This window comes from Sceloporus undulatus, chromosome 1, assembly GCF_019175285.1.
Source record: "Sceloporus undulatus isolate JIND9_A2432 ecotype Alabama chromosome 1, SceUnd_v1.1, whole genome shotgun sequence".
In the NCBI taxonomy this organism is placed as follows: Eukaryota; Metazoa; Chordata; class Lepidosauria; order Squamata; family Phrynosomatidae; genus Sceloporus; species Sceloporus undulatus.
In genome coordinates this window covers 349,682,180-349,703,491 of record NC_056522.1, presented here as the reverse complement: position 1 = coordinate 349,703,491, position 21,312 = coordinate 349,682,180, and the positions used below count along the sequence as shown (strand labels likewise).

General features: G+C 40.4%; 1 protein-coding gene across 1 annotated transcript in view; it reads left to right on the top strand.

The window, feature by feature from the left end:
* Positions 1 to 21,312, top strand: part of GALC (galactosylceramidase) — a 49,862-nt gene that overhangs the window by 16,697 nt on the left and 11,853 nt on the right. The window contains 6 exon segments of the mRNA XM_042441173.1: positions 1,025 to 1,088; positions 12,584 to 12,714; positions 15,789 to 15,944; positions 16,818 to 16,942; positions 18,248 to 18,375; positions 21,010 to 21,099. Coding sequence (XP_042297107.1) covers positions 1,025 to 1,088; positions 12,584 to 12,714; positions 15,789 to 15,944; positions 16,818 to 16,942; positions 18,248 to 18,375; positions 21,010 to 21,099 — 694 coding nt within the window.

The window sequence follows — 21,312 nt, the reverse complement described above, 5'->3', positions numbered from 1 at the left end:
TCCCCCCTCCTCCTCTTCCTCCTCCTCTTTCTTCTGCTCCCCCTCCTCCTCTTCCTTCTTCTCCTCCCCCTCCTCCTCTTCTTCTCCCCCCTCCTGCTCTTCCTTCTCTTCTTCCTCCTCTTCCTTCTTCTCTTCCCTACTCCTCCTCCTCCTCCTCCTCCTCCCCCCTCCTCCATGCGCCGCGCGGCCTGGGGGCGGGGCGGAGGAGGCAGAGGAGAAGGAGGTGGGCAGCATGGGCCCGCGCGAGGAGGCGGGGAGGGCGGCGCGGGCCCGCGCGGGGAGGCGGGGAGGGCAGCGCGGGGCTTCCCCCTTTGCCTCCTCTGCCCCAGGCCGTGCGGCCCTCCTCTTCTTCCTCCGCGCGGTGGAGGAGGAGGAGGGCCGTGCGGCCTGGGGCAGAGGAGGATGTGGTGGCGGTGGCGGCGACAGCAGGACTGGGCTGGGGCCGGTCCTGCCGCCTCCGCGGGCCGGGGGTTGCCGACCCCTGCAATAATGTTATTTTTTAAAATCCTCATTTTTTCTGCTTAGTGCATTATATTTGTTGAGTGATATACCTGTGGGGGAACTGTGAAACAAATTCCTAATACAGAAAGACAATCCAGATAGCAGTGGGAAGAGATGTTCACCTACTTTACTTGTGGTACCTTGTACTTACTGCATTTCAGTCCTCCAGCTGTAAATAATTCAGGGCCAGGAATTAATCTAGGAGATTCAATGTGATGTATTTGTTTGACTATTGGATTACAACTCTGGAGACCAGGCTTCGAATCCCCACTCAGTCATGGAAACCCACTAGGTGGCCTTGGGCAAGACCCACTCTCTCAGCCTCAGAGAAGGGCAAAAGGAAACCACCCTCTGAACAAATATTGTTCAGAAAACCTTGTGGTAGATTTCCTTTGCATTAGCATAAGTTGGAAATGACTTGAAGGCACACAACAACAATAGCCACGTATTACTGCAGTTTGTCCTGATATAGTGGATTTTTTTGGTACTTGTATTGAAACAATATTGCAACATCTCTAAATTTATGATCTTTGTATCATTTTTTAAAGATTTGGAATGAGCGTCCTTTTAACAGCAAGTATATTAAGGTAGGTTAACGGGTCATTTTTCCTTACTTAACAAAATACAGTTGCAGTATTGGCATGGGTAACACAGTGCTTAAATCTCTTAGCAGAATGTGGATGTTTACTTCTGTTACTGCTGTAAACTCCCGAATAGGAGGTAAATGGTTGATATCTCTTAAAGATATGTTTCTGTTTGTAATACAATCACTCCTTTGTTTTCGCGGACTTGAAGTCTGCGTCCCTTGCCCATTTGCGGGATAGCAGATGGAGGGGGACAGAGTGGGGTGGATTCCTGCAGGGGCACGGTTTTCCATTTTTGCACCGGGGGGAGGGAATCTGGAATGGATCCCCTGAGAAAATGGAGGGGCAACTGTACTTGTATGTGTACAGCCCATACTGATTTGTAGTGATGTGTTTTCCCTTATACTTCTACTGAAACCTTTCAGTGTGTTTATGTTGTCAGAGTTTTGTGTCTCTAAGCAGAGACTAAAAAAAAGTACATCTTTTTTACAAAAGTATTTATGTCATTTATTTGAAGTATATATTCTGTAATGTATTGCTTCCCTTTCCCCATTGCAGTAACCTTCGTAGGTCTGTCAGGTTAAGATGGCCCCAAGTATCCTGAAACATCAAAGTAACACTCTGGTCAGTCACATCAATAAGTAGCAAGGTGGCCGATAAAATCTCTCAGATAAGGGCTGATCTTGATGCTAGTCTTTTGACAGAACGTATAACAGAGGCGTCCAGTGACTCTGGAAACAAGGTTATTCTGGATCGTTTTGAGTTTGTTAGTACCGAGGACGTGAACAAGCTCCTTGGTCCGGTGAAAAGGACGACTTGTCCTCTCGACCCTTGCCCTTCTTGGTTGACCGTTCAGGAAGGAGATGCTATAAAAACTGCATTACATCTTATAATAAATGCATCTCTTTGGGAAGGTATATTTCCACTGCCTTTAAAACAGGCAATAGTAAAACCTCTTTTGAAGAAACCCTCCCTTGATCCTCTGTTAATGAGTAACTATAGACCAGTCTCCCTATTACCATTCTTGGGCAAGGTGATTGAGAGGGCAGTCGCCTTTCAACTCCAAGCAGTCTTGGATGAAGCCGATTATCTGGACCCATTTCAAACTGGCTTCAGAGCGGGACACGGAGTCGAGACTGCCATGGTCGTCTCAGTTGATGATCTCCGTCTGGGCATTGACAGGGGAAATGTGACCCTGTTAGTGCCCTTGGACATCTCAGCGGCCTTCGATACCATCAACCATGGTATCTTTCTGGAATGCCTGGGAGAGTTGGGTATCGGGGGCACTGCGCTCCAGTGGTTCCGATCCTACCTCTCGGGAAGGTTCCAGTTGGTGAGGCTGGGGGATACTTGCTCTCGTAAAAGAGAGCTGACATCTGGCGTCCCTCAGGGCGCCATTCTATTCCCCACGCTATTTAACATTTACATGAAGCCGCTGGGAGAGATCATCCGGAAGCATGGAGCACGGTGTTATCAGTACGCTGATGACATCCAGATCTATCTCTCCGTGTCTCCGACTGATACAGTAACTAAGGATGGCACCTCCCCTCTGGATGCCTGTCTGGAGTCAGTAACGGACTGGATGAGGGAAAACAAACTCAAGCTGAATCCAGAGAAAACAGAGGTACTCGTGATAGGCACCCCAAGTCCAGATAGGGAAATTTGCCACCCTATCGTTGACGGGGTTATGCTTCCCCTAAAGGATAAAGTTCACAGTTTGGGAGTATTCCTGGACTCATCTCTACAGTTATCATCTCAAGTAGATGTGATGGCCAGGAGTGCTTGGTACCAGCTTCGGCTGATACACCAACTGCATCCCTGTCTGGACCGAAAGGACCTTGAAACTGTAGTACATGCACTGGTAACTTCCTGCTTGGATTTCTGTAATGCGCTCTACATGGGGCTACCTTTGTACCAGGTTTGGAAGCTTCAGCTAGTCCAGAACGCTGTAGCCAGATTGGTCACGGGTACTTCAAGATCGGACCATATAACACCTATATTAAAATCTCTCCACTGGCTGCCTATTAGCTTCTGGGCGCAATACAAAGTGTTGGTCGTTATCTATAAAACCCTACATGGCTTGGGCCTGAGTTACTTGAGCCAATGCCAGTTCCTATTCCCCAGTATTGCTGATACCCCAGAGTTTACTGACTGCAAGATTGCTTCCTTCATAACAAAGGTTAAAGTTGTGGTTAATTTATCAAGAGTTTTTATGGTCTGCTTCAGATGCAGAAGTTGGTTTAATAACCATGATTTATTGAACTAATATGAAACAGTGTGCCCTCTCCTCTTCTCCCTTTATATGTCCAGCTTTGGCAATGACCATTTTTAAAAAAAATTCCATTTCTCATAAGGCCTGAACTGACAAACTGTGCTGCTAACTTGGTTTCCTAGCCTGTTATGTATTTGATGCTATACAGTAATTTAGGAAATCAGGAAAGCTTCCAGAAAGCAGTTTCCCAAGAACAAAACATAACATTTTCCCTAGATTTCTAGAGTTGTAACATAATCAAAAATTTTGCATTTTATTGCTTTCCTGTAGTACATTACAGGAGTTATAGTAGTTTTATGCCATCTGTCAATTATAATTTCAGCTGTTCCCAAGATCTGGCATGTTTGAAAGACCCAGCAAGTGTGAAGTCGAAGGCTTTAATGGCCGGCATCCATAGTTTTTTTGTGGGTTTTTCTAGCTGTGTGGCCATGTTCTAGACGTCAGGAAGAAACTCTTCTAGAACATGGCCACATAGCCCGAAAAACCCACAAAAACCCCAGCAAGTGCTTTAATACTTGTCAAAGTCATACCTCCTGATTCACGGGGATCCATTCCGGACCCCTCCAAGAATCCGAAAAAACGCAAATATTTGAGTCCCCATTGGTTACAGTGGTGGTGCACTCCTGCACGTGCTGTTTTGTCCCTCCTCGCTTGCCATCCGTGAAGGAGTGAGATTGTGGAGTCCAAGACCACGAACGGGGAGGGACAAGTGTAGTTGGATTTGCCAGGGTTTCCTTCTGGCACAGAATGGTTATATATTTTCTGTTTGTGCACTTAAGGGCCTGAACAGACAGGCCAAAATAAAGCTGCTTCAGGACACTTTAGTGTTCATCATTTATGAACACAGTTCCATGCACAGTCATTTTAAATTAATTCCTGTGTGGCTTTTATAATGCAAAGTTATGGGATATGTAATGCATGTGGGATGAATCTGATAGGAAATGATGTGCCCTCTTTGTTTCCTGGGGCGAGGTACATACCGCCACTTTGCGGCGCTCTGCCGCCGCCGCCGGTAGGTCCGCGGGGGAGCCGGAGCCTTCAGACGGCGCGACTCTCGCGCGGACCGAAAAAGAAGCTCCAAAATGGAGCTTCTTTTTCCATCGCGTTTGTGACGTAGCGAGGCGCCAGGGGCGCACTCGCTACGTCACAAAGGATGCGACGCGTACGGACGCTCAGCGTCCGATACGCAAAGATGGCGCCGGCCATGTAGAAGGGCCGGCGCCATCTTGTACGGACGGAGTCCGAACTAGGCCCAGGGGCGTCTATAAGAGACACCCCTTTTTTAAAATGGGACGTCCTCCGGACGTCCCAAATGGCGGTGCAGAAAGCCCCTGGGAGAGGTTTGTGGAAGTTGAAGTATGCTAGGCTAAACTTATAGCCAATTAAGAGTTTACTTTCAAACTGACATCTTGTTGCTGATCATTTTTTTTAGAGAATGTTCATTTGTTCACTTTAGCACAAATGAGTCACAAGCTAATTGACATGGCTTAGTTCCCTGTACCTTGCGCAAAGACTGCACAGCCCTAAACATATTTAGAAGTAAGCCCCACTGATTTCAGTAGTGTTTATTTCTAGGTAAGTGTATGGGAATGTAGCCTTTGTTGTATTTCTTCATAGTTATGAAGATACATTATCTTCTATTTGAACTTTATTTTATTACTTTATTCTTAATCTAAAATATTTGAAGGATGGAATTTAGAGTTGTTAAGCTTCTGCAATACTATACTAGTATATTTTTGTTACATTTAGGAAAGTAGACATAATCATGGTAAGTGTTATCAATGGGAAACATATCCGTTTCTATGTAATGGTGCATGTGCTTGGGTTTTAAGTCTTATGCATACCATCTGAGGGGTTGGGGAAAGGCTTTTCTACCAACCTTGTTTGATTTGTAATGATCATATGTTTTCCTATTGATTGCCACTGTATTGATATTGTTTTTTGTAATTGTCTGCTTTATATGGTTGGGGGGCAGGGAAAGGATTTGTTTGTTTTTATTGTATTTTTTTATTGTACTTCCACTGTTGTTAGCCGCCCTGATTCCTCATTGATTGGGCGGGATACAAATAAATTATTTGTTATTATTATTATTATTATCTATATTATGTAGAATGGGAAATTAGAAGGTTTAAGTAAAGAAAATAACAGAGTTTCTAATTTCTGGAAATTACCAGTTTCATTCAGTGTGTTCAGTATTAAAACAAGCTGCTAACCATCTGAAACTGGCTGCAAAGTTGGAGTTCTAAATCTCTTAATGGATTTTGAATCCAGATCAAATTCTTCTTAATGACCATGGCAGTCAAAGTTCTAGTGTTCTTCAATCAATTAGATTTCAGTGATTTCATCATACATACATACATGTTATTACATGATTTAAAGATGTAATGTTGCTGAGTGTGTTCATGTGGATGTTTTCTGATACCTCCAACACTCCAATTGCAACACTTCACATTATTTTGTCTCCACTGGTTCTCCATAGTGTCAAGCGCACATAATGCACTCTTTCTCATAAAAATGATCTGAGAGAAGGAAACCAAGACCAGGAATTGTAATGATCTGAATGCTGTACATAGTACTGTATTAAATAAAAAACTTTATCTCAGCTTTTTTTTAAAGAAACTATGTGGGGACAGTATGGTAACACCTTCTCTTAAACATTTTATTTATCATTCTAAAAACATAATAATACAGTGCGCCCTTGCCTAACGCAGGGGATCTGTTCCAGACCCTGCCGCATAAGGAAAGTTCTGCTTGTGCTTGAGCCCCATTGAAACTAAAGGGACTTATGCATGTGGCACGGCACGCACACTATGAGCATGTGTGCCATTTCCTCTTTGTCCCATGGCTTTCAGTGTAAGTTGAAAACCACGTATAGTGCGCCTGCGTATGACATGGGTGCACTGTAATCCATAATTCATTTTTTATTTTGGTCTCACCCACCCCCTCCCATGGTTTTTATGTCTCTAACTGCTACTGATGACAGTTGAATATCCTTTGACCCCAGTCCAGTCCACAACTCTAGTCCATGCTTTAAGTGAGTTTTTAAAAATCCTTCCTTGTCTGCAGGGGCAGCTGTTGGCTTCCTTAGCAGTGGCATTGTGAATCCATTCTGGGTTTTAGTCAGTATGTTAAAAGAACTATCCAAACTACTGGACCTGTTTCATGGATGGGGTCAACACCTTGGGAGACTTTAAAGTGTTGCCTAAAACCTGGAGCTAGTCCATCACTCCACTGTCATAGAAACAACTAATTACTACTGATTATCCTATATTTGACACAAGTAAACCAATATGTGTCTACTTCAAGCCTGTTCTATCTGTAATGTAAAGTGACTAGGATTGTGATTCATTGGTGGCTGGGGAACCTACTTTTGAATACCTTTAAAGGCACTTGCTTTATTTAGTTGTAATGTATAGTGGTTATCTCTGGTTTCTAGAAAACAATCCAGGAACAGATTCTGGGATTAATAACTACTAAAACTGAGATAGCTGGAGGGGAAATGGGAAAAAAAAATCCCAGTTTTGCTGAATTAGGAGCCTGGAAACAGTTCCATAAATATTGGAAACCTGTTGAGTCTAATATTGTCATCATTTTTATACATTTTATATCAGTCCCATGCACCCCTTGGCTGTAAAATGCACACAGGAAAAATGTTTTAGATACAGCTCAATTCTCTGCATGTCTATTCAGATATAACAGGGAATTGAGTGGCGCTGTCTCCCAGGTAGCATATATAGAATTCCTATTGCAAACCATGGAATTTAGACAGGTTAACTTTGAGTTCTTGGCTTTTTAGACACTTTTTTAAAAAAAATCCAGATTATTTTGCCTGCCCATTTTATTTTGCCTTATGAAGATAATGTCATACTCCAGCATCAGTGAAAGCTGTACTTCAAGTAATATTATCTGTTACCAAGGTACTTCGCAATACAATGGACAGAATGGGTATAAAGAACATTGGCATCATTGCAGCGGATGGAGAGTGGGAGATTGCAAGTGAAATGCTAGTCGATCCCTATCTTAATGACGCTGTTGAGATAGTAGGGTAAGTGTGGAAGCTATAGGGGAACAGCGGGTTTTTTCATGCCTTTCTTCAGAATACTACATTAAAAAGGGAATTTATAGATAAGCATGCTCCTTCTCTACATTCCCATCTTGAGGTAAAGGCCTACTGCATGGTGCTGTATATTACCATTTTCACCAGCCTTGCTTCTGCATTTTATGTGGTGCATTAGTCCATGCTGCCTCATGGTGCTATTTCCACTTGTTTTAACATCTATATTCTTTTGATATCATCTGCAGCTGAGGTGTGCTCTTTTCAGGACTCCTTTCATAGAGTATAGGGCTTGAAAGGCTTACTATGAATAGTTGTTCTCTTTCCTTTAAATGGGGCCTGGGAAGCAGAATTCTTGTCAGCTCAGCAATGTTGTAATACACAGACATTAGGAGAATGGTATTGGGTTTTTTGGATTACAGCTCTCAGAATCCCCCAGGCCGTAGCCATGCTGGCTGGAGAATTCAGGAAGCTATAGTAAAATAAATAATAATAATAATAATAATAATAATAATAATAATAATAATAATAATAATAATAATTTCCTTCCCTAGATCTGGCAAATCATAGAATTCATGGAAAATTTGACAGTTAAATTTGAATGAAGACAGTCAGAAATCATTATTTATTTATTTATAATGTTCATATCAGATTTTATAGTGCACTCTAGCTCTCAACACAGCTTATAAAAGATTTTGAAATAAAGCAGAGTAAAACGAGTATAGTAACACTGATTACATGGTGCCCGTACATGTCTCTGGAGGGCGATAGAAGTTCTGTATTACTTTTCACTTTGCTATTCCTCAGCCTGGTAGAATGACTAATGGATGATAGTTGGGGAGAAGTAAAGCCTTGTAAAGCAGGCTTCTCAGGAGGTCACAGTGTAGATACGCCCTTAATTTCTGGATTGTGTTACTATTACACATCTCCTTTGTACATTTAACAACAGTCCCTTCACACATAGACCTATCCAGACTTTAAATCTCTTTTGAAGACCTTGCTTTCTGTGCTAGCATCTTGGGCTGCCAGGTGAATGAGCATGAGAAACAGGCTTTTGGGTGGCAGTGGGCTTGCTTTAGAATATCATCTCCAGAGATACTCCTCTCTTAGCTGAGGGCTTCTCTTTTGGCAGTTTTAAAAATATATTTAAAGTTGTGCTGCTAGGTTTTTTTTTATGGTTGCTTTTTAGTTTATTTGTGATTGAATGTTTAATATGTATATATTGCTTTTTAATATGTATATTTCTTCACTGTGAAGCAACTTAAGAGGCGAGTATAAATTATTTATTGATTTCTCATTTTCAGAAATTGCACATGGTGCTCGAAAAACACTATAACATACATTCAATTTTCATCCCTTTCTTCCATGGAAATTCAATAAATTTTTATATCTCATTGTTAAAAGTTTGCATTTGCAAGCCATCATGGTGTAGTAATTTTAGCATTGGACTATGGCTCTGGAGACCAGGGTTTGAATCCCTACTTGGTCATGGAAACACACTGGATGACCTTGGGCAAGTCACACTTTCTCAGTTTTGGGAAGGCACAGGCACATCCCCTGCAAACAAATATTGCTGAGAAAATGTCCTAATAGATTGCCTTAGTGTTGCCATAAGTTGTAAATGTCTTGAAAGCACTGTCCTTACTGTCCTTGTTCTTCTCAATTGCCTTCTGTTTGTTTATCTGGTAGGCGTGTGAAATAAGGTTATGGAGACATCATAGGCTTAAAATTTTAAAATTATGTTCATACCTAGGATTGCCAGAGTGAAAACGGGATATGATTCATGTACTGTTAATCACTGTGTAAAAGTGGGAATTTCAGCAGGTGTTGCTTGTCACATAAGCACCTAACAAAAAAGACATGAAATTTCCACATCTACCCAACCATGAATGGAACAACAGCAGTCTTGTTTTCACTCTGGCATCCCTATTCATACTCCTTAAGAGCCCCTTCTCTGCTCTCTTTCTTTCAAGCAATAATCTTATTTCGATCTTTTGACCCTGATTGGTTTGGAACCGTTTTGTAATGCAGTGTGGTGTACTTTTTTCATTTCTTATACTGTTTTTAGTGATAGTTTTTTTTAAAAGATTATGATTGATTTTAGCAGTACTCTGTTTTAAACTATGTTGTAGATTGACTTGGGTCCCATATTGAGAAAAAGATGGAATATAAAATAGATTTTTAGAAACCTAGTAACATTTTATTTTAGTTCTTTGTATTCAAAAATCTCTGTAATTGTTGCTGTAATTAGTGAAATTAAGAAAAATAACAGTTGCCCCATTTTGAAATGGCAAGGCTGCTTATTTACTTAATTGTATATAAATGCTGATGAACTGTTTCAAACACAGACATATAGAAATGAAGTTGAGGAATACCCCCAGGAAGATACTTAAAATATCATCTAATAAAATGCTACTCTCCTATTTTAATCTATGTCAAAGTGAAAGCTTCCACTTTTAGCATAAAAATAGGAGAGTAGCATTTTATTAGATGATATTTTAAGTACTGTATCTTCCTGGGAGTATTCCTCAACTTCATTTCTATATGTCTGTGTTTTGAAAGATGTGTAGAAGCATACTGTTGGATCTGTTTCTGCAGGCATCTTTGCTGTCTATGGAGACATAACCATTCAAAATTGCAATGTATCTTGCAAGCATCTTCCTTTTGAAGCCTGTGGTATCTTGGTTATGCTCTGCAACACTGCACAGCTGTTGAACTTGGCCATTCTATTGCCATTAGTTAATAGAATTTCCTGCTTTGCTGCGTTGTCTAATGATAGTTTAAATGCCCCTGTCTCAATTATTTCATTGCTGAGTAACATAAAGGCACTTAGACTACTTCTTACTATTGAAACCATTGTGGATTTATTCAACAAGATTATTAACCCAGTCAACAAAGCTGTTCAGTGCCCCTTGGTATCTGCTGGGGTTTGGTTCCAGGACCCCCATGGGTATCAAAATCCATGGATACTGAAATCCCATTAAATAAAATAGCAAAATCAATTTGCTTCTGGGATTTTTTTTTTTAGGGGGGATATTTTCTAGCTATGGGTGATTGAATCCATGGATTCAGAATCCATGGATACAGATGGTCAACTGAATGGAGTAGTGATTGTACATCAATGCTTATACAGTAGTTATTCAGTAGATAAATTATTATTTTTCAGAATGATATACTGGAATAGGGTTTTTTTTAAATTTAAAAGTCAGTTTGGCAAAATTTTGCAAACAAATCTTCAAAAAACAGTCAACAGTTTGTACAGTTGGCTCTCCCCTTCCACAGGCTTGCCATCTGCAGACTGGAGCATTTGCAGATGGCCCCACCCCATTCTTCCCATTGGCAGCACATGCACATAGCCACTTTATGCATCACTGGAAACAATGGGACTTCAGGTCCATGGATTTTGCTGTCCGTGGATGTGTGTGTCCGTGTCCAGAATCCCCGCAGATATGAAAAGTTGACTGTAGTTGGGTTTATACCCAACTACATATTTGGATACCACAAATGTCACCTAAATCCCATTGTTAAGCCTAACTAGAGTAGACATATTATATTAATGCTAATCCATTAAGTCAAAATTCATGTAAATTCAATTGGTTAAATGGGTTTACTTTATTTGGAACTAACCATTGAACTGTGCTTTCCTGTGAACACACTTTCAGTGCTCTGAGAAACTGCATATGTTTTTGAAATTTAACTGTATTCAGAACTATTCTAACATTGGTGATGGATACGTTGTATATTGTACGTTTTTCATGACAAGTACACTCATTTTATAATAGCTTATATTTGGCCACCTTTAGAAATGACAAGTTGCTTTGATAGGACCTTGATATTTCGTTATATACTGATACTGTGCTTGTAAAATGGTTTAAGTGTCTCACTTGTAGTTAGCTTTTGATGAAAAAATGCCTAAATTTTAGGCACTTGAGTTTTAAATGTATCCATAAGGTTCAAAACAGACATCATAGGAATTCTAAACACACTTGACTGGGAAGAATAACTCATGACTGCCCAGTGCCTGCTAATGTTGATTTACTACATTTCCCACTGAAGAAGGAAGCTGTGCAATCCTGACTCACAAATAGTTTGGTCCTGTATTTCATCCCTTTCAGTATGGTTCCAGGTGAAGAATACAGTGTAGTGACTGTGAAATAATTTTGACTGGGAAAGGGGGAATAGGAATGTGTGTCTCATTGTCTTCCTGTCTAAATTGCTTTTCCTTCAGAAGGTAATGCCCCTTCCCCAATCTCTGCCCTCAAAATATGTTGAATACAGCTCCCAATACTCCCATTATTATGGTGATGGTTGGAGCTGAGTCCTATATTTGTACACGATGCCAGTGGGGTCTGAGTTAACCCTGCTTAGTTGAGGTGGCATGACAATGACTGGAAAGTTTATGATGCTGTCCATTATTATCATTTTTGTTGTTGACCTTTTTATTTTATGAATCAGGATGATCCCGCTAGGGAATATCTGAAAATCTTCTGGTGGCTAGGAACTGTCCCAGGCCACTGCTTACTATTACTTACTGTGCATTGTTAGCCCTAGTTTCATGGCTTGGTAATTGTCTGGCAAATCAAGATTCATTCCTCCCTCCTCCATTTAGCATAGCAGGAGTCCTTCTCAACTCTATCTGGAAATGTCAGGGATCGAACTTGGAACATGCTGTATACATAACCCTTCTAAAAATGGCAAGTTTAATTATTCGTGGTGCAGCCAATCATAACTTTTCCAAACTCTCAGTAAATCTCAGCACATGATATGAAAGCTGTAATTTTGTGCTCCCTCCAGCTGAGAAGAACAAGCCTCAGTGATTTAGCCTCAAAACTGGAAATGGTGTAATAACACCAGCACAAGCCTCAAATCAACATTTTAAAAGTAACCAATATCCTGCATCAGGGCTCTTGAACTGACTCTTCTGCCTCCTAGATTTACTATGAATGGTATATAGATGAAACTGGGATGCTTTTTTCGTTTCTTTTTAAAAACTGATCTGAGAAAAATACATCTTGTAAATACATCTGTGTAGTAATAAGTCTTTAGTTGGGTAAATTACATAATTTGGCTTCTCTATATTGAAAGAAGCAGAGAAACCTTGATTTTTAAACATTTTTTTCTTCGTAATGAATGTTTGGCAAATACTACTTTTTCATCTCTTTATTTTCCAAGCTTTTAAGATACACTTTGGATAAACAAGAGCTTCAGCGTGTGAGGATCATAGCCAGCGATAACCTCTGGGAGCCAATTTCCTTTCTTGTGCTGCTTGACGCTGAGCTCCGTGAAGCAATTGATATTATTGGGTAGGGTATCTTTTCAAAGCTGATCCTCCCCCCACACTCCCTTGTCTGAACTTTGGCACAAAGCTGATACTAACCACTGGAAAATGGTGTTTTTCTTTTTCTTTTTTTATGGAATGTTAGCATAACCTTCCTTACATTTTGGCTGTGCTCTTCTTTAGGTTTAGAGATGCCAAACTGTAAATGCTAGTGTGTATCAATAGACCTTGACATCCATTTCCCCTCTCTCCCTCCAGGAAAGCTTCTTCAGATTGGAGCTGTTTTGAGTTAGAAATGTAAAAGCCTCCTTTAACTCTTCCTGATGTGTTGCTTTACCACTCAGTATCATCCTCTCCTTTGAGCTTTCCCCCCTCCATCAGGCTCTAAATCTGTTTGTAAAAGTGAGGCCTAAATCTTATTGGTAGTCTGGACTGTATCTGAATGGTGATTCACCAGTTTGCATTTGATTGAACAGATCTAATATAGTTGATGCTAAACAACAGGAGCCAGCCCATATGTGGTGGATACCCTGGCAGAGAGTATTAATAAGAGGCATTTGGAGCAGAAAAGCAGTGTGAGGAAAGGGTTGAGCACACCATCTCAAGATCCTGTTACTTCACAACTCAAATTGCCTCATCCCAAAAAAGTTTTTTGCTAGATAGTAGGGGCGTAGGAATGCATTCCAAAGTTTGGTTTACATGTCTTTGTATTTAAGTGTAGTTACTTTGGAATTTAAATCTGGTCTAGGTTTAAGGATGGGAAGGAGTCTTTTCACATCTCATTGTTCCCTTGTGATAGACTACTTTTTTGGCACTGTTTATGTTTAGCTTGAACAGCATAGTCCATATAAGACTAGTAAGACCGCTTCTTATATCAATAAAAGCTACATCACTTGCTTTTTTTTGTAGTTCTGTGTAGTTGTGAATTCTAGTGTTAATTCTGACAAAATGAATCCAGTTACCTGTTAGAGGTTGAGCTTTTTATTGCTCATCTAAAACATATTCTTTGAAAAATTTCTTGTTCATTTATTTATGGTATTTATATCCCGCCCTTCAGCCCTAAAGGCTATCAGAGCAGCTTACAATTATTATTTTTAATTAGATGGTTCCCTGCCCTCAGGCTTACAATCTAAAAGACATGAGACAAAAGGGGAAGGGAACGGTGGTGGGAAAGGGGATGAGGTCCAGTGGTTCTTCTCTCCCTCTGAGGCCAGGACCAAGGCAGATGGACTGGAGGGAGGGCTCTTCTTCTTTAGGCTAGCCCTGACGGAGTTGGGCCTGCCTGGTCACTCCCTCACAGGCCGAAGGATGACATTTATCATGGAGGGAGGGCTCTTCTTCTTCATGGTAGCCCTGATGGAGCTGGGCCTGCCTGATCATTTCCTTGGAGGCCAGAGGATGACAGTTATGGAGGGAGGAGTCTCTTTCTTCCGGTTAGCCCTGATGGAGCTGGGCCTGCCTGGTCACTCCCTCGCTTGGATCTGTTCATTTTTGTTGGGGAGGGCTAGGTTAAACAGGCACTTCAAAAGCTTTTGTGTATCTAGTTCTAAAGAGATACCTGTGGTGTAGTGATTTGAGCATTGCACTATGACTCTGGAGACCAGGGTTCAAATCTCTGCTCAAGTATAATAGGTCATTGGGTGCCCTTGGGCAAGGCACACTCTTTCAGCCTCAGAGGATGATAATGGCAACTCCCCGCTGAAGAAATTAGCGAAGAAAACCATATGGCACCTTTGGGTTGCCAGAAGTAAAAAAAAAATGACTTAGAGGCACAGAACAACAACAACAGGTGAACTGGAAGTCTTCATTTTTTTGACACTCTTAAAAAACAATTTAGACTACAGCACAGCAAGGCTACTCTTTGGGATTAAATAGGCCCAGACGCCTTGAGGGTTTGTGACCTTAGCAGTTTAAGTCTTGGAATTTTGGTTAATACAAATAATGGAAAGTAGTATAGTGGCAAAGAGATTTTATTAAAAAAAGTTTTAAATCCTATCTCTATTGTGAAGCTACTATGCAGGTCCTAAAGAGGGTAAAAGAGAGAATGGCTTGCCAACTGCAAAATGGATATAATGATGCTGGACCAGGGGTCTTGGAAAGATCATTCAGCTAATGTATGTGAAACCATATAGTTTTCAGTTAGCAATATTTCAGTCTTTAAAAGCTCACAGATTCATGAAGCCTTCAGGTTCAGTGTTCTGTTTCCTGAGTCATGGGTTACCTGTGTGTCGCATCAGAAAGATTTTGATGTAAATAGGTGAGAATACGTATAATTCCACTGGCTGTTAAATAGTTTATTGAGCTTTAGTCCACATTTTTTTTAGGGCAAGGTTGGGGAAAGTGTGATCCTTGGGGGCTGTTTATGTGGCCTCTAGGGTCCCCCTGGGGGCAAAATACATTTTTAAAAAATAAAAACCTAGAATGCTCCCAAATATGCTCTAGGGGCTGTGGAGAGCATTTCTGTCATGTTTGGAAATATGAGCCCCTTGACTTCATGGGAGTCCAAAAGAATTTTTGCAAAACTTTTCAAAAATATTTTTTGCCCCCAAATGCTAGGGGGCAACTTAGGAGCGGGCTTTCTACCACATTTTATGGATCCTGGGGCAGTTTAGGAGAGGGCTTTTTTGAAACCCCAAACATAGTGAAAATACCTCCATATTTCCTAGTGGCATTGGGGGCAATTTTTAAATTTTATTCATTTACTGGAGGAGCAAATGTAGACATCAGAGGTCTCCTGGGGGCCAGTGTAGCCCCTTAGCGTACCCTAGTTGCCCATAGTTTAGGGTAGTGATTCCCAAACTTTGGTTCTCCAGGTGTTTTGGACTACAGCTCCCAGAGTCCCAGACCACTGACCAAGATGGTTGAGGCTTCTGGGAATTTGGAAGTCCAAAATACCTGAAACACCAGAGTTTGGGAATCACTGGTTTAGGGGAAAGAGCTCTTCTTCAGGGGGAAAGGGGCAATAACAATATAAACACTGAAAAAAGGACACAACCCTCTGTTCTTTTCTTAAAATCTATTTTAATTGTATTTGTGTGTGTCTAGAATGCTTCCTTAGAGTTAAAATGCACTTCTTTCTCTTTCTCTAATATTATCCAGGGCTCATTATCCAGGAACAACAACAGTGCTTAATGCCTTGCTGACTCACAAGAAACTTTGGTCTTCAGAAGATTACAGCACCTTCAATAATGAAGAGGGTGCAGGTTGCTGGGCTCGAATCCTGAACCAAAACTTTGTGAATGGGAACATGACAGCGTATGTCTTGGCATGCATGATATAGATATGTTGGTGATTATATAACATTCATAATGTGAGATGCAATGTGTAATAATATAGCCTGATCTCATTTCCTGTACAGCAATTGGAAATGGTAGCTGCTTTATTAGCATTTTTAATTAATGAAATTCCTGTGGGCTTGAAACTCTTGACAACCAGGTTAGGAGTGGACACAAGGAGAGGATATTATTATTCCAGTATGCCTAATTCTCATCTGCTGATGTGTTAGGAACATAGGATGCTTTTTTATATGATTGGTCCTTCTAACACTTAGTCTGGGCTAAGTGGCTGCAGCTTTCCAGGCTGTTAGAACAGATTCTATCCAAGCTCTGCTTGGAGAAATTGGGGATAAAATGTGGAACCTTCTTTATGAAAAGCATGGGCTCTGCCACTTGGCTGCCATCTCTCCCTGTGTTAATTAAGAAAAGTCTTTGGAGATCCTACCTCTAGGTTGCATAAAGTACATCTGTACATGTGGAGTTGTGCATTAACTGTTCTCTGCAACCCTTGTGTTGATTGGCAGTGTCACACAACTGAGTCAAGACTTCAAATGGGCATGCACACCCATGAAAAATGTTCAGCACCCATCTGTGTACTGTTCTCATTGCCTCTGTGCACAGGATTGTGCAGTGGCATCACATGTGTAATTCTGGTTCTGTAAGCTTCAGCTGCATTTGGCCTTTTGGGCAAAAAATTCATATGCTTCCATAGGGAAATTTACAAGTATTTAAGACACTAAAATATTTCTGGCTGATATTTTGATTTATAGTTCTTGTGCCCAATTTGCATAAGCTCATCCCTACTACAGAATCTGTTATTAACTCTTATTTTCTATCTTTTCCCGTATTCCAGTACTATTGCTTGGAATTTAGTAGCCAGTTACTATGAAGATTTACCTTTTGGCCGAAGTGGTTTAATGACAGCGCAAGAACCATGGAGTGGACATTACACTGTGAATCCTCCTATATGGATCACAGGTACACTTAACAGAAATTTTTGAACCACATATGTCTTTTCAGTTATGACTTTCCTTGATTATAAAATACATTACTGTAAAATGTATTTGCTGCTTTGTCTGTAAAATAATTGTAAAATTATTATTAGCCTTCCTTGACATGGCACATTTCAGATGTTCTGGACTACTGTCAGTCCCACTGAGCATGGCCAGTTGTCATGGATGATAAGTGTTGTAGTGCAAGACACCTGTAGAGTCTTTGTTGGGGAAGGATGTTCTGTTGCACTGAACATACAGTTGACCCTCAGTATCCACGGATTCTGCATCTATGGATTCAACCATCCACAGCTTGAAAATACCCCCCAGCCCCCCAAAGCAAACCTTGATCTTACCATTTTATGTAAGGGACACAGTTTTACTATGCCATTGTATATAATAGGACTTGAGCATCCACATATTTGGTTATTCATAGGAGGTTCTGGAACCAAATTTGTGCACATACCAAGGGCCCACTGTAAAAAAAAAATACTGCTGGAACTGCTGCTGAAAAAAGTGTAACATTTTCTGTGAAGAAAACTACTATTAAAAGATTTGAAACATTTACATCCCTCATGGCCAAGAAAATACATTTTTTTGTTTCCAATTCATCACTTTCTCAACAAATATGAATGTATTAAAAGAATCTTCACATTTTAGTAAGCTTTCATGATGATATGAAGAAATGTCTTCCTCAGTCTGGCATCCTTTTTTTTTTTTTTTGGCTTCATTTCCCTTTGAGTTTTGAAACCAGCTTCTGATCACTCCTAGGATTGCAACCAGGGTATCAAACAGGTTGAGCTGTTGGAGAAATTGCTCCCAACCCCTCCCAAAATGGCTTATTAAAGTAATTTTTTAAAAATGGGTAGGTATCTGAGGTGCAGATGGATGTCAGTGTAGGGGCAGTCCTCCATGTAGTGAAGTGCCTCTGGAAATTGCCTACCTATATGTAGACAGTGCTGCACATAGAAAGACCTGGGATCTGACGAGGTTTAAGGCTGTAACCTTCATTCCTTCTCCCAGAAGGTTTCATGCCATCCCCCTTCCTCTCAGTTTTCTTAACTGCCTGCAGAACATTCTCAGTCCTCACATGGCTGTCTTCCCATTCCATTTTCTCAAAAGAGTTTATTTAAAAAATAAAATTTGCAAATTTGGGGTTTCCATGGAGTGTGCTGATTACTTCCTTTTGTATTACTTTACTACATGAGGGCCACAGCTTTGAAGGGATCTCTCTTTTAATCAAAGTGGATTTCATCACCGTGTTTTTCTGCTTTTTCTATTTCTGGCACAGCACACACAAGCCAGTTCACACAACCAGGCTGGCATTATTTGCAAGTGGATGGGCATCTGGAAGCAGGTGGTAGCTACGTTGCTCTGACAGATGGACAAGGCAATCTTACTATCATCATTGAAACAATGGTAAATATTCTTCTGCCAAAGTCCACCTAACTCATCATCAACACTGAAAACTGTGGCTGCAAATTGCACTTTGAAATTAATACTTCTAACTAATTACATAGCACTAGTGAATTCACTGTAAAGACTTTGCTATGTCTGGGAAGAGCCCTTTGCAAATCTGACCTCTGCTACGAATTCAGAAGATGGTCTTTGAGTTGCTGCACTCTCACACATTTGTAAAATGACATTAATTTATACAGATATTCTTCCCAGGGTTGATAAATACAAATACTAATAGTTTTTGTGGGTTTTTCAGGCTATGGGGTCATGTTCTAGAAGAGTCTATTCCTGTGTGGGGGGTATATATACTGTGGGGTATATATACTGTTAGTTGAGAGGAAGTTAATCTGCTGTTGAATGGCAAGGTGTCTATTTAATGATCCATTGTCTGCTGGGAAACCCCCCTCACTCTGGGTGGTTTTCATTCGTATTTGGTGGGTCTTGATTTTGTGTTTTCAGGACTGGTAGCAAACTTTATTTACTTTCTGATAGCTGTTGGTATGGTGCAGAATTTCAGTGTTTTTAAATAGCATTTTATGCCCAGGATGATTTATAACACGTTCTGTTACTGCTGATTTTTCTGGCTGATCCAGTCTGCAGTGTCTCTCGTGTTCCTTGATTCATATTTGAACACTGTGTTTGATGGTCCCTCTGTGTGCGTTTGTGTGTGTGTAGGGGGTTTCCCAGCAGACAATGGATCATTAATTAAATAGACACCCTGAGGCGTTGCCATTCAACAACAGAACAATACACAGATTAACATGTAAATCACTTCCTCTCATCTAACAGTACAGTATATATATATCCCACTCTCTTCCATGCCAACATTTTATGAAGATCCAGCCACAGTTGCTGGCAAAACATCAGGAATAAACACTTCTAGAACACAACCTCATAGCCTGAAGAGCCCACAAAAAACTATCAAGGCCAGCCGTAAAAGCCTTTGACTTCACAGAAATGCTAATGCCTTTATACAAGCCTTTGAACTGACCCCTCTGGAAGTACTATAGACAGTTCTGTTCACCGTACTACAGAAAGGAAATTATTAGTCTGGAAAAGATGCAGAAAACAGTAGCCAAATAATCTGGGAGATGAGACTGTTGTCCTGTGAGAAAAGATCACAATATTTGGGGCTCTTCATCTTAGAGAAAGTCAAGGAGGGGAGTTATTATTATTATTATTATTATTATTATTATTATTATTATTATTATTATTAACCTTTATTTATAAAGCACTGTAAATTTACACAGCGCTGTACATACAGTCTTTTTAATTGGACGGTTCCCTGCCCTCAGGCTTACAATCTAAAAAGACACGAACAAAGGGAGTGGTGGTGGGGAAGGGGCCGCTCTAGTAGGATAATACTATAAAATACATAGCAATATAGGAAATGATTCAATAAAACAGGCAACAAAAGAACATCAAATAGGAAGTGACAATTATGCAATGCCTGGAAACGCTGCCCTGAACAGGATGCTCTTCAACTCCGTTTTGCATTATGTCATGAGAGTGGTTGAGGAATGAGGAGAAGGCCTTTTCCCTCTGTCATAATAGGAAAACCTGAGCTCACCTTCTGAAGTTGAATTAACAAGGCAGATAGATGGGAAGTATTTCTTCAGTACAATGTTAAAACTGGAATTTGCTACCACATGGACTCATAATGTGTGTCAATTTGGGTGGCTTCAAAAAGGAAATGGGAAAATCCATGGAGAATGGCTGTCAATAAGCAGAATTCCCATCTCCATAGGCTTTTACTATATTCCAGTGTAGCTCTTCCTATGTTGTAATTATGGCATGAATTACATTAAAGCTTGGAATTCTGAAATTTCATAGTGATGATGATTTTAGTACTATCTATATACTTGTTTCAAGGAATGGGAGAACTGAAAGGACATTTCAAGATATTTCTGTTTCTGCAGCCAGTCTTCAACTGTCATTGACAGTGTGATCTTGAAATTAGTTTTTTTTTCTACTATGAACTGCTTGACATTGAATGAAAATACATGTTTTGTGAGATGTGGTTTGAGGTTTCTAGATGTACTATCTTCTTCCTGTTCTTGTTATAAGTAGCATGGAAAGGACTACAGAAGGTGTTTCCTGTGCAACTTATTATGCTGTTTCCACTGGTTTTTCAGGCCTTTACCTTTGCATTTATATAGCTTTGCATTTTCTGCTATCACCAAGTAGCTGTTATGGAGACAGAGTACTAATCATGATGTTAAGATGAAAAACACTAGGGCATTAGTTATCTAAAAGTGGTGGTTTAGGATTATAAGCACTGTATTCCATTCCTCCCCCACCCTCCCTCTTTTTTTTTTCTCTTCCCCCCCCCCGCCCCAAAACAGTGACTCAGCTAGCCTTTCCATGTTTACTGTGCCTTTTGAAGCCTCTCCCCCCTATCTTTGGTTTTGTTTTGTTTTGGTGTTGGGTGGGTTTTTTTTTAGAGGGGGTTACTTCTGCAGATCGCTGTCTTCTCATTTTGTGTTTTGGCTACATAACAACAGCAGTCTCAGTCCAAATGCTGGAGGTAAAGGGAATAAAGTGTCACTTTGAATTATTGTTCTCTGACACATGTTCTTTTCTATTCATTTTCAGACCCATGGCCATTCAAAGTGCATCAGACCACCTTTATTTCCATTCATTGTGTCACCCCAGAAAGCAACATTCCACCTCAAAGGATCCTTTGTAAGTAAAGGGCACATACTCTGAATGATGCCAAATCATTTTTATTTTCAGTTACTAATATCCAGCATGGGCTATACACACTTGGAAATTCAATAAGGGTGGTACTGAATGTATTTTTGCAGTGTCTGTGTAGCTGGACACGAGATTTAATTAAAACAAGGAAAAACACTGTCCTGTGGACTTCATTCCTTCTTTATGCTCTGTGCAGTAACA